The 26795-nt window shown below is 44.0% G+C and overlaps 1 protein-coding gene across 1 annotated transcript in view; it reads left to right on the top strand.

The window, feature by feature from the left end:
• Nucleotides 1-966: 966 nt before the first annotated feature.
• The window catches only part of LOC311243973 (LHFPL tetraspan subfamily member 4 protein-like), a gene marked incomplete at both ends in the record, with an annotated part of 99636 nt that continues 73807 nt past the window's right edge, over nt 967-26795 (top strand). The window contains one exon of the mRNA XM_084333381.1: nt 967-1378. Within this exon, the coding sequence (XP_084189507.1) occupies nt 967-1378 (412 nt within the window). The remainder of the gene's footprint in view (nt 1379-26795) is intronic.

Below are 26795 nucleotides of genomic sequence, written 5' to 3'. Positions count from 1 at the left end.
TAATGGAGTCGAGACGGTGGAGGATGTCGGGTTTACGAGAAGATAGGACCGGAGAGATTTGACGGAGGGGTTTAAAAAGCTGATGTTTTCCGTTATTTTGTTTCCATTTTTTGTTGTCCATCTCCTAATGCTGCGTCGTCGACATCCCCTGTAGCTCCAAGCCGAAGGAAACCAGCAGCACCCACTCATTGGATGGTGAAAACGGGCTCCACCGCTGGCGTTATTATCTATAGGCAACAAGATATCCAACCCCTTCGGATGGGAATAAAGGATACGTCGAAGGCGCGCGTCTGACTGAAGGATGCCGCTGTTGCTGGTGATGATTATGATGATGGATTTCAGCTTGAACCCCCCCGACGACTGTGAAACAGAGAAAATCCAATTTTGATGGATTTGTTTTGTCATGTGCTATTATTACTGTGTAGCTCTGAGGGAAGGGAACCTTAATACGCGCAGATGTTGAACCACCGCGTTGTAAATTATTCATCATTGACGGGGAGATGATGGTTTTTATTGACTCGATGTAGCATTTCTCATTGTTTTGTACACAAGTCTCTTGGAATATCGTATGTATAGGTTTGCATATTAGCTATGAAGAGGAAGACAGGCCCTGTCAATAATCCTGTAACAGCAACATTGTTGGACACATCCAACATAAGCCGTTCTAATAAGCTAATTGAAAAACTATTTTCCAAAAAAAAAAAAAAAACAGAGCCCCGCCAGCCAAGATATTGAGTTGGTGATATAAGAATTACAAAGAAACCGTAAGAGAGAGAGGTAGAAGAAAGAGAGGGGGGTAGAGAGAGAGAGAGAGAGAGAGAGAGAGAGAGAGAGAGAGAGAGAGAGAGAGAGAGAGAGAGAGAGAGAGAGAGAGAGAGAGAGAGAGAGAGAGAGGGGGGGGGGAGAGAGAGAGTATTGAGAACAGAACAGAGAGAGAGAGAGAGAGAGAGAGGAACAAGGGAAAACATGCTCCCTTCGCAAGAAGCCTCCAAGATCTACCATGACAACTACATGCGCAACTCCCGCGCCATCGGGGTGCTGTGGGCGATCTTCACCATCTGCTTCGCCATCGTCAACGTGGTGGTCTTCATGCAGCCCTACTGGATCGGCGACAGCGTCAACACGCCGCAGGCGGGCTACTTCGGCCTCTTCCACTACTGCGTCGGCGTCGGCCGGGAGTCGCCCGGCCGGGAGTTCGCGTGCGTCGGGAGCTTCGCCGACTTCGGCTCGATCCCGTCCGGAGCCTTCAAGGTGGCCTCGGTGTTCGTGCTGCTGTCCATGGTGCTGACCCTGAGCTGCATCGCCTGCATGGCGCTGTTCTTCTTCTGCAACACCGCCACCGTCTACAAGACCTGCGCCTGGATGCAGCTGCTGTGCGGTTAGTAGGGTTATATTGGAACTTGCTTTCACACACCACACACACACACACACACACACACACACACACACACACACACACACACACACACACACACACACACACACACACACACACACACACACAGGCAGCAAACACACCTATACCTGTAGCCTATATACTTGATAAGAATGTAACCTAAGTTCAAGCCTCATGCATTTGACCTGCAACACAAAAATGCCATTTTATTATTTCAAAGATGATTCAGTTTGGTTCAATGTGAATATTAATAATACCAGGTTTACTTCTTGTTAACAATTGAAAATAGGCTGACACACGGGTACTCCGTCCTAAACATGTGGTATTTTAATGGTATACGAATCAGAAGAAAGTATGTTCCTATATAAGTTATCCTAAATCAACACTGTCTCTGCTTGCTGGTGTTAATTATTAGGCCGATTATAACGTTTCTCCATTTCACAGCCGCTCAACCAAACGAGTCACGAGTCACGACTCACTATTGAGACAGTGGAAATAATATTTCAGCAAAAAAATAAAACATGCTGTTGAATTCTATTGGATGGAGTAAGCAGCACAGCCTGCCTCCATACACGATAACGATTGCAATTCCCAGACACATCATTTCTGAAGAGGGCCCGAGATCGTAAATGTATGCAGATGCAATGCAAATTGTATTCATTCATCATTCATTTAATATCCTATAGAGCGACTCAGAGGTAGTGGAGTTGTGTGAATGCGATCTGTCGTATAGACGAGGCCTATATAGGCTTGTTTAGGGAGGGATCATTCAGGTCGATTGGATTACTGTGAGGCTTTTGAATAGATCACACAACGTTTGTTTAAAAAACATTAGGATAAAAGTAAACGGTGTCATCATACATAAGAAGGCCATTCGGATATTAAAGACACATTGAATGTGGCCTGAAGGTCTATACAGGTTATCTTTTGGGGGGGCTTTGATTGGTTGCTGCTTGTTACATTTACCGCTGACCACAGAATACTGTATACCTTAGGAACTGATTTTCCAGTGGAACTTCTATTTCATCGGGATATATATGCTGTCAACTGTTTGGCTTATCCAAGTCATCATTAATTTTGTCTTAAATGTGGGGATAGCGTCAGCTCTTGATATAGTAAAAAAGAGTTTCTGTAGGACAAAGATGCTGACAATGTCTTATTGTAAACTCTACACCCCGTCTGGTACATATAGCAGTGGGGCTATACCCATAATGCATAATGGCAATGCCTATATAGGATCTTCAAATCCAAAGCCCAGCTGGTAAAATCAGACACGGGGGAAGTCAACAAGTGTCCTCCCTCACTGGGTGCCTTTGAGCAAGGCATTGAAAAAACCCCAACTGCTTCAGTGATGAGGGAATTCTATGTGTTTCTTTGCCATCATATTTTTTTTTTTTTTGGCATTTTATTGCTTTATTGGACGGACCCGGCAGAGAGGAAGGATGGGAGAAGATATGGGGGGAGGACATTCAGCAAAGGTCGCTGCATGGGTCCGGGAGTCGAACCCGGGACGGCCGCGTTGCACCGCAGTGCGTTACGTGGTGCGCCACTCTGGCGCCCCTGCCATCATCTATTTCTGATAAAAACAGACAATTGTACTGTAATACTTCAGACAGACATATAGCCTGAAACTAAAATGTAGTAGGTTAAAGGGTAATTTCTCAGATTTCTACAATAAATCATTCTGTTGTTGCAGAGATAGTTTGCACATAACTAATAGGTCAATAGGTTTATAGATCTCTGTTGTACGATAGGTTTCAAGTAAAAAAATCAACTAAATGTACTGTTAATGACCTTTAACAAGCAAAACTTCTGGGGACCAGGCTCATCTTGGTGTAGACTACTCGCTGGGTTCATCTCAGTATAGACTACTCTTTGGGTTCATCTTGGTGTAGACTACTCTCTGGTTTCATCTCAGTATAGACTACTATCTGGGTTCATCTTGGTGTAGAGATACTCTCTGGTTTCATATCAGTATAGACTATACTCTTTGGGTTAAACTAGGTGTAGACTACTCTCTGGGTTCATCTCAGTATAGACTACTCTTTGGGTTCATCTTGGTGTAGACTACTCTCTGGTTTCATCTCAGTATAGACTACTATCTGGGTTCATCTTGGTGTAGAGATACTCTCTGGTTTCATATCAGTATAGACTATACTCTTTGGGTTAAACTAGGTGTAGACTACTCTCTGGGTTCATCTCTGTATAGACTACTCTTTGGGTTCATCTTGGTGTAGACTACTCTCTGGTTTCATCTCAGTATAGACTACTATCTGGGTTCATCTTGGTGTAGAGATACTCTCTGGTTTCATATCAGTATAGACTATACTCTTCGGGTTAAACTAGGTGTAGACTACTCTCTGGGTTCATCTCTGTATAGACTACTCTCTGGGTTCATCTCTGTGTAGACTACTCTTTGGGTTCATCTCGGTGTAGACTACTCTTTGGGTTCATCTTGGTGTAGACTACTCTCTGGTTTCATATCAGTATAGACTACTCTTTGGGTTAAACTAGGTGTAGACTACTCTCTGGGTTCATCTCGGTGTAGACTACTATCTGGATTGCATAAGGCGCATGGGTTAATTCTTTCCCTCCCACTCATACCGACACAGTGTTCCTCCAGGTCTATCCCTCCTCTTCATATGCTGATCAATGTGATAAATAAGGCAGTCAGAAAAGTGTGGGAGTCAGATCTCTGCAACCAAACAGTCAGCAGCACTGAATGAAAGAGAGAGAGAGAGAGAGAGAGAGAGAGAGAGAGAGAGAGAGAGAGAGAGAGAGAGAGAGAGAGAGAGAGAGAGAGAGAGAGAGAGAGAGAGGGGGGGTGCAGAGGGAGAGGAAGAGAGGGGGCATAGAGAGAGAGAAACGGAGACAGAAAGGAGGATAAAGAGATGGAGGAGAGAAAGACAGAGAGGGAGGGTGGGAGAGAGACAGACAGAGGGAGGAAGAGAGGGGGAGAGATAGCTAGATAGATAGATAGATAGATAGATAGATAGATAGATAGATAGATAGATAGATAGATAGATAGATAGATAGATAGATAGATAGCTAGATAGATAGATAGATAGATAGATAGATAGATAGATAGATAGATAGATAGATAGATAGATAGATAGATAGATAGATAGATAGATAGATAGATAGATAGATAGATAGATAGATAGATAGATAGATAGATAGATAGATAGATAGATAGATAGAGAGGGAGGCACAGTGAGACACACAGAGACAGAGTGAGGGTGGGAGAGTGACAGACAGACAGACAGACAGAGGGAGGGAGAGAGAGAGAGAGAGAGAGAGAGAGAGAGAGAGAGAGAGAGAGAGAGAGAGAGAGAGAGAGAGAGAGAGAGAGAGAGAGAGAGAGAGAGAGAGAGAGAGAGAGAGAGAGAGAGAGAGATCAGCACTTTTTCTCCTTCTGTTATTGTTATTTCCCCCCCATCCCTCATCGGTCCTCTCTGAGGTCTGTTCTGCAGAGTGTGTTGTATCAGCTCTCCTCTCCTGCGATCAGCAGAAAACACAGGCTGGCAGCAGAGGTGCATCCTGCCGCGTGAACCTCACAAATAATGGAAAACCATTCATCAAAAAGAGCAGTTTAGATGACCACAATATTTCTGCATGCTTTCCAAAAAGCCCAAGTTCATCTGAGTCAAGAGGCACAAGAAGGATTTGTTGTCCCTAACTAAACACACAACAGGGGTGTGAAGAACAACACATTTGTACAGGTTTTGTCATTTTTCTATATTAATATCTCTATAGTGCTTTTTCTAGTATTGATTGATTGATTGAATGAAAACTGTATTAACAGATTGCAGAATGGGTACAATACAGAACTATTTATCGCTTCAGTGTCAGCGCTTTAGTCAATGGGAGGGCGAGCACATTTGCAAACGCATAAACTATATCTTAAATTATGGCTATGTGTCTAATATGCCCGTCGCTTATCAATGACTTGCTTGCAGTCAACATGTACGAAACTGATTGTTTTTTCATCGGTACATTTCCGTTTTATACCGTTTTGAATACGAGTATAGTTTTGGAAATGTCTAGAGAAAAAAAAATATTCCGCAGGAATCGCCCTTTACTGGAATACACACAACACGTTGTCATTTTCCGGCTGATTTATGAATAGTTTTCAAATAAACGCTAGATTATCAATAGTATATGTGTACTTATGCACGCTAGAGAAGCGGGCTGGAAAATCTATTATCTATGACCTGGTCAGCGCTAACATCATACACGCACACACACACAGACACGTTGTGAAATATGTGAAAAAAACATCTGATTACCCCAAAACTGGTCAAATAGATTCCTTACCTCAGATCAGATGTTCTGCAATAAGATGATTCCAATTCCTCATCGCCATTCCAAATATCGATCGTGTTTATTGATCCAACATTAGACCTCGAAACAGATAATCCACGCTGCTTTCGGTTGCCCCAATGAATGCAATAGTCTCCGGTTACATGCCTGAGAAGTAAAATGTGGAATCCGGAGTTTTCTTTTCACATGCATTTTCATTGAGTCCATTCCAATGGGTGCAATACCATCCGGGAGACGATAGGGGGCGGTATTTGCCCTTTTCGAGCTCATAGACAGTCCCAATGATAACGTGAGGCTGGATTGATGAAAAATTAATGGATATCGCTAATAAAAGAAATAACGATTAAATAACGAGATTTCTCGTCATTGGCATTCAACGCATGGCGGCCAACAACGAGATTTCTCGTCGTTGGCACTCAATGTGTTAAGGGGATGCAGACCAGAGAAAGACTTTCATCTTGTTTACATCAGGGTCCCCCATTTTCAATTCATCATGACATTTATGACATACACAACATACAAATATGCAATAGCTACTGTTTAACAGACAGAGATCCTAAAAGAAAATATATACATTCGAGGGGGAAGAAACTGTACATTGGAGGGGGTTGGGTGGGTGGGTCGGGGGTCGGGGGTTTGGACATTTACCGGGGCCAGTTTCGCATTGCAGCCTCCCGTAGGTGCTCTTTGAGAGCGGTTTTGAAGGAGGGTAGTGATTCACATTGTTGTGGCATATTTGCGAAACGTGTTTAGTCCCTTGTTTGAGCCGAATCTGGGTTGAACATGATTTGTGGAACTCCCTCTGGTGTTGTGGTTGTGGAATTCACTGACCGTTGGGAAGTATTTCGACATGTACATGGGTATCTTAGTGGTGTAGTGTATCTTGTAGACCAGGCCCATTGCAAGTTGCTGTACTCTGTCGTCTACTCTGAGCCATCCTAAGTTGTCAAAATGGGCAGGGGTGAGGTGGGTTTTAGGAGTAAGGTCAAGCAGTAGTCTGACCAGTTTGTTTTGTGATGTTTGTAGTCTTGTTTTTAGGGCTTTTGAGGTGCTTTGGTACCATGAGGTGCAAGCATAGTCGTAGTACCCTTGAATGAATGCTCCTGTTAGAGTCTTCAGGGTATTCTTGTTTACCAGAGAGGAGATCCGGTACAAGAATCTTGTTTGTTGGTTGACTTTTTTGATTACATTGGTTGCCATTTTGTCACAGGAAAGATTTGCCTCTAGAATGGAACCCAGGTAGGTAATTTCATCTTTCCTTTTTTTTTATTTTTTTTTTATTATTGCAAAACAAAAAATTATTAAAAGTCAGTACTCAACACACAATGCATAATGAAACTTTCAGTAAAGGTGGTTAAAATATATGCAAGTACAGAAACAGGATAAAATAAAAATAGTCTATAATAACATTTTAACCGTATACAGTGTATATCCAGCGAAATTACAATTATATAAATGTTAGTATATAATATACCCCTAATACCTATTTTCTAAAACCCTACACATTATGCTCCAGCTCAAACCCCCCCCTCCCGGACCCCCTCTTGGATAGTACCTCCATTATCCCTCACTCCTAACCAGACACTACCATTATAAGCTAGCTTTTATTCTCTCCACCACTTCTAACCACATTGACATTTTGGATTCATTGAGCCCCAGAATTCTTGCTGTAGATATTTCTTGATATATCACATCGAGATATGTAAGAAACCACACTTTTCGGCACATTTTTTCCGGTTGAAACCAACGTGATGCGATCAGTTTTTTAGCTACTGTGATACCCGATAAAACCAATCTTTTTAGTTGTGGATTCACTGCAAACTCAAAAACATCATTCAATAGTAATACCGCGGGGTGTACAGGTATATTCCAAAATACGAGTATTGATAATTGTTGGGACACATCTTTCCAGAATGCCTTAACTGGTGGGCAGTCCCAATACATGTGCATAAATGTTCCTTCGTCCCCATTTGTACATTGGGAGCATTTGGAGTCTTGTATAAGCCCCATTTTGCACAGCCTTATAGGAGTCAAGTATGTCCTGTGAATATAGTTCAGATTGATTTGTTGATGATCCGGGTTCCTTGATGTAAGTCGGACATTTGCCCAGGCTCCTTGCCAATCAAAGTCATATTCCAGGTCTGGTATATCCCTCCTCCAGACAGTGTCTAGTTGAAGGGTTTCATACGAGGACGTTAGTAATTGATAATAAAAACCTGATACAAAACCTCCCAATGTATCTCTTTCATAGAAAAATTTGTGGTATCTGTGGTGTTCAATTGGTATGAGTAATGGAACACCGTGAGATCTCATACAAAGTCGTAACTGTATGTAAAAAAGCCATGTGGACTCGGTGAGGTTAAACTTTATGCATATTTCGACATAACTACAGAGGCCCTTGTTATTAAAAATATCCCCTAATGAGTGTATGCCTTTCTCTTCCCATATAGGGAATCTTATAGGTCATTTTCCCATTAAGAGTGCATTGTTATTGAATATGGGAGTGTGATTATGCCATTCTTGAGGGTTAGGATATTTCTTTTGTGTTTCCCGCCATGTTCTGATTGCATGGGTAATTATTGGGCCAAATTCTCGCTCACAATGCTTGATTGAAAGTTTAGTGTGTGCTATGTCTTTCAGTCTCTGTGGGGCTACTATGTTTTCTTCTAATTCTCTCCAAGATACCAAAGCCTGGGGGTCAAACCATATCTTCAATGGTCTTAATGTGAAGGCCTTAAAATATTGTAAAAAATCTGGGACTGCCATGCCACCGTCTGCTTTATTTCTCTGTGCTGTGGATCTTTTTATGCGAGGTGGTTTGTTATTCCAAATAAATTTGTATGTGGAGGTTTGTAATCTTTTCCAGTAGCCCTCTGGAGGAGGTAACGGAAGCATTGAGCTGAAGAAATTGATTCTTGGTAATACATCCATCTTAACTATTGATACCCTTGCCTGTACTGAGTTTTTAAGTTTTGCCCACCTGTCCAGGTCGTCTTTGATTTTGTTCTGTATTTTTGTGTAATTGTGCTTCACCGTTTGTCTTATGGTGGGAAATATTTCCACACCCAAGCATCTGAAATGTTTGACCATGGGTATCGCACCTGGGAGGGTTGTGTCTTTTTTTGCACTGGTGTTAAGAGGAAGAAAAGCCGACTTAGGCCAATTTATTTTAAATCCCGATAAATCACCAAAGTTCTCTATCAACTTGAGTATATGCGGCAATGTGTTGTTGGGGTTTTGCATGAACAATATTACGTTGTCCGCATATAAACTAATTTTATGATGTGTGCCCTTGATTACTATTGGTTCTATGTGTTGGGATTGTCTTATAAATTGTGCTAAAGGTTCTAATGATAGATCGAATAGTCCGGGACTAAGAGGGCAACCCTGTCTGGCTGAGCGTGATACCGGAAAGATATCGGAGATGAATGTGCCTGTTGTAATCCTGGCCGATGGGTCCTTGTATAGTACTTTAATCATATCAATGAATCCTTTTCCTAACCCCATCCTTTCTAATACTGCCCATAGAAACGACCATTCCAACCTGTCAAATGCTTTCATAGCATCCAGGGATAGTATCGCCTTAGGTGTGGTGTCCTCTTTGTCTGCATCTAGTACGTGCAGTATTCGCCTTATGTTATCATTGATCAGGCGACCTTTTATGAAGCCTGTTTGGTCCGGATGAACTAAAGACGTCATATGCTTTTGCAATCTGATGGCTAATATCTTAGAGTACAGTTTGACATCGGTTCCGAGGAGGCTTAAAGGACGGTAACTACCGCACTCAGTGGGGTCTTTGTATTTTTTGTGAAGAACTGAAATGAGTGCGATATTTTGGTGTTTATGGAAGCTTCCCTCTTTGACTGAGTATAAGATCATATTTAGTAATAAGGGTCCAAATATGTCCCAGCAAGAAATGTACATTTCTGATGGGATACCGTCAATTCCCGGAGCCTTGCCGTTTTTCATTCCGGATATGGCCTTCTTGAGTTCTTCTAATGTGATCGGTACTTCTAACTGTTTAGCGTCGTCCTCCGTAAGTTTAGGAAGAGTAATTTGATTAAGATATGTGTCTAATTTGTCTTGATCAAAGGTCGTTTCTGAATTATATAAATCGGAGTAGAATTCTTTGAATGTATCGTTTATTATTTTGGGTTCTGTTACTAGAGCTTGTTGTTTCCTAATGGCAGTTATATCTGCAAATTTTGCATTAATTCTTAGTCGCATGGCTAATAGGTGACTAGGTTTAGAGCCTTGGAAGTACTGCTGTTGTCTTGTGCTGCGTATTTGCAATTCCGATTTTTGTCTGTATATTGCTTTGATCTCTGTCTTTAGAATGTTAACTTGGCTTTCTAGTCTAGTAGAGTTGTTGTATTTTAAAGAATTAAAAAGCGTTGAGTAAAGCGTTTCCATTTCAGACAGTTTTGTGTTTTGATTTTTGCGCAATATGGAGGAAAATCTATCCGTGAAATCCTTGATCATAGTCTTTACCGACATCCATAATATTCTGGGATCTTGCACCGAGTTAGCATTATCCCGTAGGAATACTGTGAGAGCTTCTTTAATTTGTGTAATGAATTCCTTGTTGTTAAGCAGCATAGAATTAAAACGCCATCTTGGGGCCCGGGAAGATAGTGTACCAAATGTTGCTTTCAGGATTAAGTAGCAGTGATCTGATAGCGCATTGGGTGTCATTTCCACTTCATATTTATCAAATATTCTCGGGGATGCAAAGACGTAATCAATTCTGGATAGTGTGTTGTGTCTCGCCGAACGACAGGAGTACTTGCGGGTCATGGGGTTAATTGAACGCCATAAATCAGTTACCCCTGTTGATTTCGACCAATCTTTTAATGCTTTAGATGAATTTTTTTGGTCGCTGGAAAAGGTAAGGTAAGTTTTGTCCATCCTTGGGTTCCAAATGGCATTAAAATCCGCACCTATTATATATGAGTACTCGGGATGGTTTAACATTTCTCCGGTTAGTGAAGTGAAGAAACCCACTTCGTACAAATTTGGGGCATATACCGCTGCCAATGCAATTTTCCTGTTATTGTGTATAATCCTAGCTATAGTTATGCGCCCCTCAGCATCCGACCATACCCCTTTCAATTCGATATTTAATTTGCGTCTGACGACTATGGCTACCCCTCTAGTTCTCGTAACAAAAGAAGAGTGACTAATATTATGGTATATGTTATCCGCTAACGTATTTATGTCTTCCTCTAAAATGTGCGTTTCGCTTAATAGAGCCACGTCCACATGTTCTTTTTTCATCAGTGTGAGCACGCTTTTGCGTTTGTGTTGTTTGTTTATCCCACCGGTGTTCCATACCATTATATTCAAACTAGCCATAATCTATGCATGTTTTTGTGTAGTTTTTGGTAATGCTTCTGGAGTGTGAAGCTACAATAGATGTACATCCAATTAATGAGGTCCCGTTGAGAGCTGAGCTTAAAAACATATATATATACAAATAAAAATCCCCTATTTTCCCCTCACCCAGAAAGTCGTACAGGCCTGTGTTCCAAGAACACATCCTCCGCAATTGACTTTCTCCCATGGTCCACCGGATTGCCCAAACTGAGCATTGTAATCTTAATCTTCCTATGCTAATTGCCATAGGATCTAACATTTCCATTCTATTGCAATAGAATGTCGCTTTTGGTCTTGCACCTTCCCTTACTGTAATGAAGTATTGTGATAAATGACAAAAAAATAAAATAAAAAATAAAAAAAGAGAATAAACTTTCATCGACATATTCATTTGAACCCTCTACTAACGTGTGGGAAAAAAGGAAAAAAGGAAAAGATTGTAGAGCAATATTGACACCTTAATGTGAAGAACATTGGAAAAGAACAATGTAAGTTAAAATATATTTAAAAAATATAGAGTAATGAGAAGAAAAAATTAAATAAAATAAAAATCAAAGGAAAGATATAGATAAGGAATGAGAGATAGAATAATTATCAACGTGGAGAAGCCACTAGAACCGAATTAACAGATTAGATAAGATAGAAAAGCAGCGCCTTTTAGAGCTTCAATGTGCCTTCAATGGAGTGATTACTTAAATTGTTAGAATAACCTTGTAGTGTTCATACGTTTAGGTGTGGTTAATTTTTAAAGTATTATTAAGGACTGATTGAACTTCATTTAATTTATTATCTGCTATGTGTATACACACCGGATGTTTATTGTTAGAGTTGTAGGCTTCGTTGTCATGGTGCCTTATATTCTAGAAGGTTGTAGAGTATACTAGTGCCTAGATTATTTTATGTTCCAGAATGATCTAAGAGACCCAGGGCATTTGAGCGATAAACCCAGAATATTCCAGATAGATCTTTTTGCAATGATATGTATTTGTCTCCTCAGAGACCAGAGACTGAAATTATAATGTATTATGAATCGTATTATATTATAATTTCATCTTTCCTTGTGACAATATTGTCACCCACTGTAACAGAGAAGCCGTTGGCTTTGCTGAGTTTGTTATTTGATCCAAAGAGAATGGACTCTGTTTTACCCAGGTGTAATGATAGTTTGTTATCAGCGAGCCAGGTGCAAATTCTGCCGAGTTCAGAGCTGATGGCTTTTTCAACCTGCAACTTGTCCCTGTCAGAGACCAGCAGGGCTGAGTCGTCCGCGAACAGGAACAAGTTGCAGTCACAAGCTGATGACATGTCATTTGCATAAATTAGGAACAGTAACGGTCCTAGTATGCTTCCTTGTGGAACACCACAGCTCACTGGGAGGGGGGGGGGGGTAGTGTACTGTTTACCTCCACCATCTGTTCTCTCCCCTCCAGGTAGGATTGCATCCAGCTCACTGATGAACTATCAAAACCAATTGCTTTTAGCTTGTCAATCAGAATGGAGTGATTGACAGTGTCGAAAGCCTTTTGGAGGTCCAGCATGACCATGCCGCAGTATTTGCCCGCGTCCACCTCTTGTTTGATGTGGTCTTTCAAATAGAGAAGGCATGTGTCAGATTGGAATTCGTAGATTCGCTTTTTTTCCGCAAGGTAAAAAACTTTCGAGATTGAGGTAAGAATAGAAACAGGGCGGCAGTAGGCCTGGGTCTAATTTGCTGCCTTTTTTTTGCAGGGGGGTCTCTCTCACAATTTTGAAGTCTTTGGGGACGGATCCCTGTTTTATGGAGAGGTTTATTATGTGGGTGATGACTGGGGTGATGGCGGCTGCTGAGTCTCTGACGGATTTGGAGGGGATATTGTCATGGCCAGTGGCCTTGTTAGGTTGGTGGGCGCTCAGTTTTTTGAGCACCTCATCTGTTGTTATCATTTCGAGTTTGAAGTCTTGCGGACCCCTAGGTTTTTGTAGAAGGCTAGTGTTGTGGGATGTGTTCTACCCCAAAATGCCCTGAGTGGGGGGGGGGGGGGGGGTAGTTTATTAACCAGTGTTGTGGCTATGTTTGTAAAGAAAATTTTTAAGTAATTGGCCACATCCAGCTTGTCTGTGATGAGAGTGTTTTCTGTTTTTATGTTGATGTTTGTAAATCTGGTTTTTAGTTTTTTACTGCAGCCTAGTTGGTTGTTGAGTAATTTCCAAAGTTCACAGGGTTTGTTTTTGTTTTCCTCAGTTTTGTCATTGATGAATAATTTTTGTTGCAGATTTGATCATGGTGTTTACACCGTTTCTTAGTCTGTTTCTTTGTTGTTTGAGTTCAACCATGTGGGCTTGGAGATCACTGTTTGAGCTTTTGGCAAGCTTTGACTGACTTTTATGAAATTCAGAAAAAAAAATTGTCTCTGGTTTTCATAGCGGTCAGTATGTCTGAGTGCATCCATGGCTCAGCACAATTTTTAACCCTGGTGGTTCTTAGGGGGGGCCATGTTGTTTAGTATTGATGAGAATTTGGTTTTGAATCCAAGCCATGTTTCTTCAACTAGTGTACCACTGAGCTCATCTGACCAGTCTCTCCAGTTCTTGGTTAAAGGCCTCACTAGAGTAGGTTTTGAGGTCTCTAGATGTGACTGTTTTGTGACAGCCGGCCTTTTGTTTTAGCTTTTTGCGAGTACAGAATATCATATAATGATCGCTTAAATACAAGTACTACTCAAATTGCACCCATTGTATGGGCGGCTGCAGTGGGATTTAAACCCCTAACCCTGCTCAGAGCACCAAGCACTCTACCCATTGCACTTCCTATGAATGTACCTTAACACATTCCCGCCCAAGCACGGAGATCTCCGTATTTCGATTCCACCCGTTGTGGACAGAGGCACGGATATATCCGTGGGAAGTTGTTATTGCTTTTATTCCATTTTAATAACCTATTCAAGGTCGCCGAGCGGCACTGCAGATTTACCCTACTCTATGAATTCGAGAAGGTGCAATACCGGCCAGATCCTCTTAGGGGCGCTATCGCTATCTTTTTTTTTTACTTTAAATGGAGATTTCACTAGCAGGATTCTGGATGTGCAGCATGTAGCTTGGATTACGTTTCGGATCGCAGATTTCACCATGCAATAAGGGGATTTAACATCAGCCAATGGACATATCGATCTACCAGATGGCGATCGATAATGGGGAAATGCTCGGGGGGATCAGCCCGGACCACGGTAAGATCTTTTTCTCGTAAATTACAGCCCGATCGGGCATTGTTTTGATAGCCATCCAGGCGATCGGCCTATGTGGCTAGTTAGACGAACACGGTTATTGGTTATCAATAATAATAAACAATGTTCCCCGCCCCCCCCCCCCCCCCCCCCCCCTTTTCATGCATACATGCTTTGGGATCGTATGCAGTCATATGCAGTTTGAGTTATTTCTGTAGCATCTGTAAAACGGAAATGCCATTGGATATAACGTTAGCAGCTATTAGCCCTTTATCTAGCCTTCCAAAAAATATACTAGACCAAATCCCGTATAACGCTTATATTCACGGCACTGTAAAATGAGAACCTATTGATGATTTTTTTTTTCTTTAAGCCATTTTGAAGGGACGGTTTATGGACTCAATTGACAATGAGAATGGACAGATAGCAATACTATAAAGTATAGATTTAGCTGTACAAACAGCCCCACGTTTGTTTACATTCCCCGGTCCTCTTGACATTAATTAGACTCAGCCCAATGGCCCCGAATGTGTTAACAGAGATAGTTTTTAAAGCTAGAAGTTATCAACTGCCAAGTAACTTACAAATTTAATTTAAAGAACGAGAGGTGAGGTATAATTTAAGAAGAGCACTCAATTTAAAACAGCCTAGAGCTCGAACCACACTTAAAAGTATGTCTGTGTCAGTTAAAGGAGTGAAACTCTGGAACAATCTACCGGATGAAATAAAAAACAGCAGGAGTATTTTTAAGTAAAAAAAAGGTTTAAAAACAGGGTTCTATAATCTTATAGTCAAATTTAACCTATAATCTGTTTTCTCCACAATGTAACTCGGGTATTGATTTTCCTTTTTGTGATCGGTTTTTGTTGATTGTTTCATTTTGCAAACTTTGTTTTTGAATTAGGGGTAGGCTAGGTTGTTCTATAAGCCACTTGGCTTCAAACCTATCTTTTTCGCTTGTTTATTTGTAAACATTTCGAAAAATATTTATTTATTGTTTATTTGTATTTGTAAACATTCGAAATAAAGAATTCATTCATTCAATGTAGACGTACCTAACATGGGGATTTTCCAATATGCAGAGTATAAATTAGAAATTAGATTCAGATTCAAATTCAGATTACTTTATTCGCCATTTTATACAGGTACAAAATGGAACGTGATTTGACATTTCAGTGCATACTTTTTTCACAATTAAGAACAATACAACAATAAATAAATAATTTTAAGTAAAGTGCAAGACAGGACAGGGCCCCGTTCCCCGTACCTGGATAACTGAGTTAGCCGGATAACTTTAACTGGATAACTGAGTTAGCCGGACTTTCCGGTTCCCCGTACCTGGATTTTCCAAATCACCATGACAACAGATCCAAAAGTTTGAGCCTGGTCGAAAGCAGAGTTTAAGTTCAAGTTAGCCTGAACCATCGCCACGCCCCCGCAAAGAAGTGACAGCCCGTTTCCTGAAATTATTCCCACAGTCTACGATCTGCATTATACCATTCTGAATTACGTTTTTGTGCTCCATTCTTCCAGAGGGGGCTTTTGAAATGTAAAATAGACCCAAAATGCTGATACTAAATTCACTTTGTCCTAAATAATGCACGTTATATATACCGTGGCGCTCGCTCGTGCGATGTACACATTATGTGGTTATTTTAATTGTAACTGGGATTAAGATGTCTGATGAGATGCGCTGTTTGACGGATTTGAGAAATTGAATGAGCCGCTGACGTCACATTAATGAATGAGGATAAAGAGATAAAACTTCCTTCAAAACAAAGAATATTCTAAACACGGGTCTCTCGTTCATTAATGTATAAACAATGAATTTATCCCATCTGGCACAGTGGCTCAGCGGTAGTGCTCAATCCTGGCAACCCGGCGACCGGGGTTCGAATCCCCGTCTTTCCAATATACATTTTTGGAATATAATATTAATGATTATACGCAAAGGTAGCATAGTTTTAAGTTAAAATATTATAAATCTACATGCATTGAGGATGTCATTCTTTATATAGCTCTCAACGTGCACCAAATTGAATTATTCCTATATTGCAAAAAGAAGGAGACGACTGGGTCTCGAACCCCGGTCGTCTGCGTGAAAGTCAGAAGAACAACCCGTTAGACCACAGAGAAGATAAGTAAAAGATCGACCATACATCAATCAATGGGTAAGGGAGCCGTATCGTTATTCTGTATGACAGTTTTACTAATTATTTTCGCTAGCAAGATCTCATTTGATTATTCAATCCAGCAGGCAAATTTAAAGAAATATAATCTGATTGATTGAGGTAATGAGGGACTTGAAATTAGCCTATAGATAACGCATTTAACTTGTCGGCGAGGCGATTGAGCCGTACTGCAATATGTTAATAAAGTTCTAAATCAATTAATCAATCAATGCCGCTAGAGAATCAGATTCTCTGCTATCGATACGTGCTGGCTTTTCAACTGAAGCGGCCGCGCGCATTTAGCCTGGGTCGCAAGTCTGGCTTGAGTTAACGAGACTGAATCCACCTTCGAGGAACAGGAAAATCCCGGCTTCAAACATCGGGTTAACTGAAGCTGGATAATGACATCTTGATCGACTTAGTTGAACCAGGTACAAGAAACAGGGCCCAGAACAGTGAGACAACAATAAGACTGTGAAAGTGCAGTGATTGGGGACATGGATACAGTGCAACACAAAGTTCAAGTCCAGAAGTCCAGCCCTAGCAGCTCGCCATAGAGGAGGGGGGGGGGGGGGGGGGGGGGGCAGGGGGACACCTGACTCGTTTACCAGGCGAGCTGCTGAGGGGAAGAAACTCAGTCTGTGGAGGGTATGTTTTCTGCTGTGGTATTGTGTGGTGGAGGGTATGTTTTCTGCTGTGTTATTGTGTGGTAGAGGGTGAGTTGTCTACTGTGGTATTGTGTGGTAGAGGGTAAATTGTCTGCTGTGTTATTGTGTGGTAAAGGGTATGTTTTCTGCTGTGTTATTGTGTGGTAGAGGGTATGTTTTCTGCTGTGTTATTGTGTGGTAGAGGGTGAATTGTCTGCTGTGCCTGTGGTATTGTGTGATAGAGGGTATGTTTTCTGCTGTTATTGTGTGATAGAGGGTGAGTTGTCTGCTGTGTTATTGTGTGGTAGAGGGTAAATTGTCTGCTGTGTTATTGTGTGGTAGAGGGTAAATTGTCTGCTGTGGTATTGTGTGGTAGAGGGTGAATTGTCTGCTGTGGTATTGTGTGGTAGAGGGTATGTTTTCTGCTGTGTTATTGTGTGACAGTGGCGAATATTCATGGAAGCCAAGGGAATCCAAGCTTCCCCAAAAATATAAACAGTAAAACAATTAAAAATAAAAGATAAAAAAAAAGATTTTCTTTTAATAGTTTACAATAATAAAAAAAAATCATTATTTTTCATCTCTGTGTTATAATAATTTTCTCCCTCCTGGATAAATTAACCGAACGAGCGAAACTGCGCCCACTCTCTCTAACACTGTCACTGACTGAGGCAGCCCATAGTCTGACTGACTCACAGTCTGCCAGCCTCAGCCTGGTAACATTATTTTGATTGACATTTGGAGGCTTTTGGACGCTAGGCAGTTTTTTTGTTTGTTTATTCGTCCTATTGCTTAATTATTAGCCAATAAGATTCAAGCTGGGTTGGGCTTAGCCCCTAAGCCTTAACACGGCCCAGCTTTGTTCTAGGTAGGGGAATATATGCTAATTTTGCTTCTGGCCAATCAAATCACATTCAAATCTAAACGTGACCAAACGTCATTGCCTCGCGGGCACTTTCGAATGATCTAGTACTGTACATAGCGTTGCAATCATGGAAGAAGGAGATATTGTCGACTAGCTGGGTTGCTAGCTAACATTATGTAACGTTATGCAAGCATTGTTTGATTGATTGATTGAAAACTTTATTAATAACGACGCAATGAAGGATATAGCACTAGTTAGAGGGGAAATTCGGATTCCTCTCGGATTCATTCATTGAACAGCAACTTATTTTTCGCCGGCGGGACCTTTACTGGGGACCAGCACAGGCTGCACAGCACACCACTGTGGATATTCTGCAACAAATCTATCTGTCCAGGAGGACCACATTGACCAGGTAAGCCTGCAATCAGAGCATGTGAGCGGCGCGGCGCGGGGAGTGGAGCGGGTGGTTTTGAAGTGAGCGACGGAGTGGGTTTTAAAATGGGTTGGCGCGACTTCCGGAGCGAGAGCTCTCCTCCGCTCCAATCCGCTCCGGGCCGCTCAGTGCACACGATCACACAGAAACTGATGTAATATATATGTAGTACAATGCCAAAGCAACAGGTGGTGATGTACAAACATGAAGGCCATTTTCAACCAATGAGAAGGGTGAACCGTCACTCACATCCTGCTAAGACCAAAGTATAATCCGCCATCTTTAAAGTTAACGCTGTTGTTGTTAGCTTACATGCTAACGTGTATGGGATCAACCATAGCATTGCGGCTAGGCTAGCTACCATGGCTTAGTAGAGCTAGTTGAATGGATAAACGTTATTTAACATTGCAGAATGGGTACAATTACAATACGGCTCAATACAAACAATTGTTAAGGGGACAATTACAGGGTGTAGACTGTTGTAGTTTGAGCGGAGTGGTGAGCGACTTGGGGGGGGCAGGCCAACATGAGCGAATGAGAGCGGAACCAGACGTCTAGAGCGAAGAGCGGATTTCTCGAGCGCTCCGCTCCGCTCACATGCTCTGCCTGCAATGCATAGTTATAGATAACATTCCCATTTCGAACGGTTAAGCTTAGGCCCTCTTTCGAACTGGTTAAGGTTAGAGTTTGGAATCAGGGCTGGTGGTCTAAAATTTTCAATCAACCAATCAATCAAAGCGGGGAACATAGAACCCGGGGAACATAGGACCCGGGGAACATAGACATGCTCCCACAATTCCCATGGCTGGTGTTGATATTTTACGATGCCAGCTTGTAGGGCTGGGCGATATAACGATAACGATAAATATTGCGATATATTTTAATAATCGATATCGAATATCGAAAAAAAATATATTGTTTTCTTTTTTTTTTATATAATTTTACATTTTTTGTGACCTGCAACAGGGCAGTTTTAAAACCAGAGACAGTGGACAGACTTGTCTTTCTTGCCTGCAACTTAAAGTAATGGCTTTGCTTGTCCAAATGACAATACTGACCAAATTGAGATTTATTTTTCTCTTGTCCATTTATTTTGTTTGCTTTCTAATTTAAAATACAGTTTGAAACCGTCTGTACACAGTAGGCTATGTATGCTAGCAGAGCTAGACACGAGTCACGAGTCACGGTGCACATGTGCAGTGGTTTGTCCACCAAAAAAGCGCCAAAAGATCGAAAATAAACTAGCAGAGCCAGAACTGTCCAGACTCCCCTGGAGCCACAGCCAGCAGAGAAGCCGGTTTACTTTAGCTTTTAAACCAGCTGCAGCCTGAGAACTGGAGTGTGAGGGGATGTAACACTAAAGATGGCGGCAACGACAAAGAATTGCTGCAAAATAAACATACATCTGTTGTTTAATTTTATTTAAATCTTTTTTACTTATAACAATTTAGATAATTATCGATATCGAGAAATATGATAACATTATCATATTGTTATCGCGATATGATTTTTTGCCATATCGCCCAGCCCTACCAGCTTGTGAGAATTCGTTGTAGCCACAGGGATATAATGGCTTTGACGAGCTCTCTCTCTCCTGCCGATTAAATTCAGCAGCTCTTCCTCGACCTCGAGTGCCTGTAGTAGCTGCCTGCATTTGCACAACAGCATCCATCCCTGCTGCTAGCTAACGTTAAAACCAACAAACACAGAACCGGACACACAAGCAGATAACGAAGCATCATAAATACTTCCGGTCTAAAGCACCGGAAATAAGTTTATTTTGTACATTATCTAACGTTAAAACGAACCTAAACTAACGTTACAACCAGTGTTATGCTAATTACTGAAAAATAGTAACTCAGTTACTTTACTAGTTACTCATTTCAAAAGTAACCCCGTTACTTTACTAGTTACTTACACTCAAAAGTAATGCGTTACTGTGAAAAGTAACTATTTAGTTACTTAAAAAAATAAAAGATTGCTCCCATGCCCGGCTTACAGATACTCAAAATCGGTTGATCAACTTGACAGTTTCTATTCACATCACATCACTCTGCTAAGCAATGTGGTCTAGATACAAACACAAATCTGACACAGCTCGTCACGCGATTGGGCAAACATGTCAGTGGCCAATCAGAGAGTGTCAGTCAGTGGCCAATCAGAGAGCGTTCACCAGAAATGCGGCTACGGAAAGTATAGACGCTTACAGCAGAGCATCAGTCAGTGGCCAATCAGAGAGTGTTCGCCAGAAATGCGGCTACGGAAAGTATAGACGCTTAGGTTGAGCGCATGCACGTTTAGGTTGAGCGCATGCACGTTTAGGTTGAGCGCATGCACGTTTAGGTTCTAGGTTGAAAATAAGTGCTCGAAGGAACAGCCTTGATGTCTGTCGCCGGAGCGTTTCATTATAACCGTCTTGCAACGTTGTTTAAGATATCAATCGTGCATTGCAACGTTAGAATAGTTAGGATATCAATTGTGCATGAAAGGACTATATTTATATTGTTTGATTAGTATTGATGAGATTCCCTGGCAGATTCCTAGTCAAAATCCGTTGATCAACTTGAGTTTCCATTCATTTACATTCACATCACTGCACTCACCAGTGTCTGTCGAGATGTAACGTTAGTCCAGCAGCCCCTCAAACATTTTCTTTATCTCAGTTCCATGTTGTACTGTATATTCTCTCTCCAAGTAGTTGGAAAAAGGTTTTCCGTCCCATTTGCTGTGTGTCGCCTGGTATCATTCTACGCGGGTGGCGAGTGGATTTGGATGAGTCCTGGTAGTTATATGCCGTATTTGCTATCGCGTTCCGCTCTGAGCCTTATGAGATATACTATCTCCTATGATACCTAATGTATCTCCCACGAACAAAAAATACATGCACCACACCTGTATGGGGCTCCGCCCCCATGGTGGCACCGCCCATATAGCAGTGACTCTGGTCACCACACATCCTTCCTCTATTTTCGTCCCAGTGTACTTGGATGCGTGCACCGTACGATAACTAGTAGGATGAAAAGATCAGAGTCATAATCAGAGGTTGCTGGCCCCTGGCATCTTCGACGCATGTTTTCGGCGACACGACGGGCCTGTGTTGATGTTCCTCGTTTGATGACAGCACATCGAGGTTCAGCTGTACAAGACTGGCTGTCGGGCCAGCTTGTACTCAGGTAGGCCCTGTGTCTTCAGGCATGGGTATTAGTGTTAGTAATGCTGGTTTGTTTTGTTAACACAACCATGTTGTGTGTTGGCGCCGGGGGCAGGATGGTTTGGTGAACGTTCTCTGCAGGGAACGGTTTCCAAGCTGTCTTGGGCGTGCTGCTAAAACATCTAATGCTATGCTACATGCTATCGCTAATGCCGCATGCTATTACTACTGCTAATTGCTATGCTGTTTTAATGTCTCCGCCGTGAGATGTTGTCACTCTCCCTCCTCTTGCCCGGTTCATCAATGAAGGTCAGTCGGTAGCTGTTGTGGGTTTTTTTGCTGAGTCTTATTTACCTTTTTCGGGTAAATGGGTTGACAACAGGGTAGGCCGTTGCTAGGTTGCCTAGCCAGGTATTTTACCTTGTGTTCCGGCGGGGTTTGTTGAACGGTGTTCCCATCTGGGTTGGCGTCGGGTAGTGGGGCTATGGGTCCAGCCGACATGGTAAACATGTTGCGTGTCTGTGCACAGGCAATTGTTGTCTTGGGTCCCACATCGCCTGGCGCTAGGCTGCAGTAGTATAAGGGCAGGGCCGCCTGGGATAAATGTGAGGCCCTGTGCGTTTTTAGACGCGAGGCCCCCCACCTCCTGGGGCGGCCCTGTGTAGGGGGCTATTGTTTCGTTTTGTCACTCTGCTATGAGAAGGTCTGTCTTGCTACAGTTTTCTCTCTTCTCAACCATTCATACTGACGGTCAATCGGTATACTGGGGGAGTAGTGCGGGGGGGGGCTTTGTTTACCTTTTTTGGTAAATGGGCTAAACTAGGGCTGGTGTCCTGTTGTGAATATTTTGAATGAAGGCGGGACTGGTCCGTCTCCCCTTAACTTTGTGTATATGGGTTTGCTCATTCTACAGTATTTTGTGGTTTAGCTCTTTTATTCATTTAACCCTTTCATGGTGCACACCACAGTGGAGGGTGCTGTTTGCAATCACCACTGTGGCTCCGTGTTAACATCAGTCCTTTGTTTTTGATATATTGAAACAATTCCCCGCCCGGCCGACACCATGGGTGGGTCGGCCTGGCGAGTGGCTGGTGGGCTGTTAAGGCTTGTACCGCCACGGTATGGAATTGGCAACGATTAGAACTGTGTTCGAATTGCTGTTTTTTTCTATTAGAAAAATGGTGTCTGGTGGAGGGGCCTTGAGGGCCAGCCGACGTCGACACATCGCGCGAGGTTGTTGACGTTATTAGCTTTGACCCAGCCGCAAGCTATAACCGCTCAGGGTTCCCCTCTCCGCAGGGGATTTTGGTCTTCTGCTGGAGCGCGGGCGGTATTGTCCTAGGCCCTACACCGCCTCACACCGCGCAGCCAGAAGAAGAGAGAGCACGGCCTCGTCAGCGGCGATGACGGGGCCCTCGACAGGCGGCCATGTTTTTCCCCCGCCAGAGGTATCCTGGGAGTCGATTCGACAGGTGTCCACAAGGCCGACAGCCTTGGCGGCCGAGGGATCGGCCATGTAGGATGGGTTCGGCTTGAACAAACAAGCCGTCACCGTCCTGCCGCGAGCAGCCCGCTCTCCGATCGCTCCCTTCCCCAACACCAGCGGAAGAAGTGGGCTCTGATTGTTTCCTTTGGCTGCGGGCCGCGTGCCTTCGTTGATATGCGGGCGGCCCCCCTTTTCGCTTCTCATGGGGACAGGGGCTGACACCCAGTTTATGGCTGAGCCTGGGTCTGTCCGTGAGAATGTTGTGCTGTCAAGCGGCTCCCACACCTTGATCTGTGTTGGTTGAGCCTGGTGTTACGTCTGTCAACTTAAGTGTTGTCAGCAGGGGGGCTCGAAACCTTTTGAGGCACACAGTGCGGGCTTCCCCGGCCTCGCCTTCGCCAGGCCTGGTATCATGTTGGTGCCTCCCACTCCTGGAATATTGGCAAGTGGTCGCAGCTCACATGATTTGGGGTGGTAGTAATATCACTGCAGGGCTACGGTGTGTAGGAACCCATGGGGGCCTTACACCTTGCATGTCCGGCTGCAGAACAACTCCTTCAGCATGTTCTGGAGGGGTGTTCAGTGGGGGGGCTTTTTTCATCGGAAGCCCCCCGTATCAGACCGGCCTTTTCTGTCGGGGTTCCCCCTTGGGTGCGATTGCCTCGTGGGTGGTGTCAGGGTCAGGTGTTCCGACACGGAACGCGCTCCTCGCACGGTTCCAGGTTTGGCTACGCACAGCGGGGGGACCGGGCCAACTATCTACGGTTCCTAGCGGACCTGCGCCACGTGACGGCGGGTGCGTTGGGAGTGTCGTCACATATGACTACGGCAGTATCATATGTCGAGGTGGATGGAGAGAACGCTGAGGCGGGGACTTGTGTTTACACAACCCCACCCGTTTTCAGGTTTGGTACAGACCCTATTGTCGGGGTCTCCAGCTGTGACAGCTCTGGTCAACGAGATCCAATCTCTGTGGACGAAGCAAGCCATCGTCGTGGCGTTCTCCTCCCGGTGTTCTCTGCCCGAGAAGTCGGGAGGGAGGGGTGTAAGACCCAGGCTGGACCTGTCCCATGGGAAGGTTCAGCATTTTTTGGATCGTCTCCTACCTGTTGAACACTGTCAGGTGGGGGTCTGGTTCTCCTCCATAGACCTGTAGGATGCGTATGCGCATCCCCGATCTTCCATCCTAGGGCTTACCTACGCTTCCTTTGCAGGGTTAGCGTATGAGTACCAGAGGCTGCCGTTCGGTTTTCTCTGGCTCCCCGCATCTTCACCAAGTGCGTGGAGGCCGCACTGGGGCCTCTGCGTCGTCCGGGGTTACGGAGTGTTCTGCCCTGATGACGTTCTGGTCCTTCGCGGTCAAGGTGGATCGTCAGGTCTCGTACCAGGCAGGTCTCTACCAGCCTGGGGTTGCTGTAGACTGGATGTAGAGTATTCCTCTTCCCAGTCAACGGTTGGAGGGCTATGGGCATCCATCTCAGAGCGTGTTGTCAACACGCTCGGGAGGTTCCGTCCTAGGACGGTTACGGCGCTGTCTCACGTCGCGTTTTCACCGACGCCTCCCTCGCTGGTGATGCGTCGGGCCAACGCAGTAGGGGGCAGCTGGCAAACCATGCTGCCCGGTCTGCGCTACGTTCAATGTGTTGGTGTTGAAAGCGGTCCTTCTGGTCCACAAATGGTGTTGATCAGGACGGACGATACGACGTCAGTGTCGTGTATCGACAGACAGGGAGGAGTACGCTCCCCCTGTCTGCACCAGGCGGCGGGCGGCTGGCTATGGGCGTCCTCCATCTGCGCGGCCTGAGGGCTCCCCACATCCCCGGCAGGGAGAATGTGGGTGCAGGTGTACTGTCGCGGTGCGGCCCTCATCCTGACGGGTGAGGATTGCGTCTGGACATGGCCAGGCAGGTCTGGGACCGATGCCGTGCCACCAGGGATTCTTCCCCATACATCTGTTAGGTCAGTTGTTGGGACGGGTACGTCCAGAGTGCCTGTCTTTTCGGACCGATTGCGGTGTCACTCTGCGACCTAATCCTGCTTTCGTGCCTAAGAATATCCGGAGTTCCTTCCGCTCCCGGGATATTGTGGTTCAGGCGTTTCGTCCTCCTCCTCACACTAGTGAGTTAGATGCGGGCCTTCACCTGTCATGTCCAGTCCGTGCTTGGGGATTTACCTCAGCCGTACTCAGGATTTCAGGGTTACCGACCAGCTTTTTGTCTGTTACGGTGGGGCTCGTGCTGGTAAGGCACTGTCGGGGCAGCGCCTGTCCCATTGGTTGTGCGAGGGTGTTACCCTCTGCTACACGTTGGCTGGGCAGGATCCCCCTGGGGGCGTCAGGGCGCACTCCACTCGTGGGGTGGCTGCCTCTGCCGCTCTCCTGGGTGGGGCCTCGGTGAAGGCCATCTGTGCTGCAGCTTCATGGTCCTCCCTTGTAAGGTTTTTCCTCATGGACATGACCAGGGGTTCTGTCTCCCAGGCGGTTCTGGGGTCTGTGGCTTTTCCTGCTTCCCGTCCTTTGGTCGGGTAGCAGGAGTGTATGGGTATGGGCCACAGTGTGTTGAGTCACACGTGGTTCCGCCTGTACGGTGTGTTCAAGGGGTTCTAGTTTCCCTCTTGTTCGCATTCAGGTGGAGTTGACTGCGCCCCCCCTTCATTAGGGAGGATGGGGTGACAGGGCTCCCCGCACCCCTTGATGTGGGCTTACGGGTCCTCAGGGGGTACATTTGTCGGGCTTCGCGTCCGCTCTTCCCCATATCTCATAAGGCTCAGAGCGGAACGCGATAGCAAATACGGCATATAACGGTAGGTTATGTAGATAACCTAGTTATATTAGTATTGGCTGAGCGTTCCGCTCTGCGCGGCCCTGAGTTCCCTCTTGAGGAATCTTTTCCTGGGACGGGTTTTTTGGCGAGGAAGGATGTGTGGTGACCAGAGTCACTGCTATATGGGCGGTGCCACCATGGGGGCGGAGCCCCATACAGGTGTGGTGCATGTATTTTTTGTTCGTGGGAGATACATTAGGTATCATAGGAGATAGTATATCTCATAAGGCTCAGCGCGGAACGCTCAGCCAATACTAATATAACTAGGTTATCTACATAACCTACCGTTAACGTTAGACTCCAGTATCTTTGAGCCAAAACACAAATGACATAACTAAAACGTTATTTTCTTTTCGCTCGACAAAAGAGAAATACGCAAGTAGCTGGGCGCTGCCATTATCAGTCAGGATCAGGAATAGTAAACAAAACACGCCCCCAGCATAGCGTTTCCCCGCAGGCAGACAGGATATGAGGATAATAATAATAATAATAATAATAAAAATAATCACTACCGCTCGCTATAAATCTACGCAGTATATAACGCAAATAACGCAGTAACGAACCATTTAGTAACGCTAACGGCGTTACTGAATTTCAAAAGTAATGCGTTAGAGTACTAGTTATCGCCAAAAGTAACTTCGTTACTGTAACGTGTTACTTTGTAACGCGTTAGTCCCAACACTGGTTACAACTAACCTAAAGTTAGTTTAGGTTTGTGTTAACGTTAGATAATGTACAAAATAAACGTATTTCCGGTGCTTTAGACGTTCGTTGCTCTTTTATTTTGAAACCCCCCGACCGGAAGTATTTATGATGCTTCGTTTTCCGCTTGTTATCAATGGGTTGGTTGAGAAGGGAAGTTTCATCTATCTAGGGACCTAGCTACATCCGGGGTACAATGTTGCATAGGCTGCACGTTGATGTT

Source organism: Notolepis coatsorum (genome assembly GCF_963971535.1).
Source record: "Notolepis coatsorum genome assembly, chromosome: 17".
In the NCBI taxonomy this organism is placed as follows: Eukaryota; Metazoa; Chordata; class Actinopteri; order Aulopiformes; family Paralepididae; genus Notolepis; species Notolepis coatsorum.
Note: the sequence above shows the minus strand (reverse complement) of the source record. Positions and strands in the feature narration are given on the sequence as shown.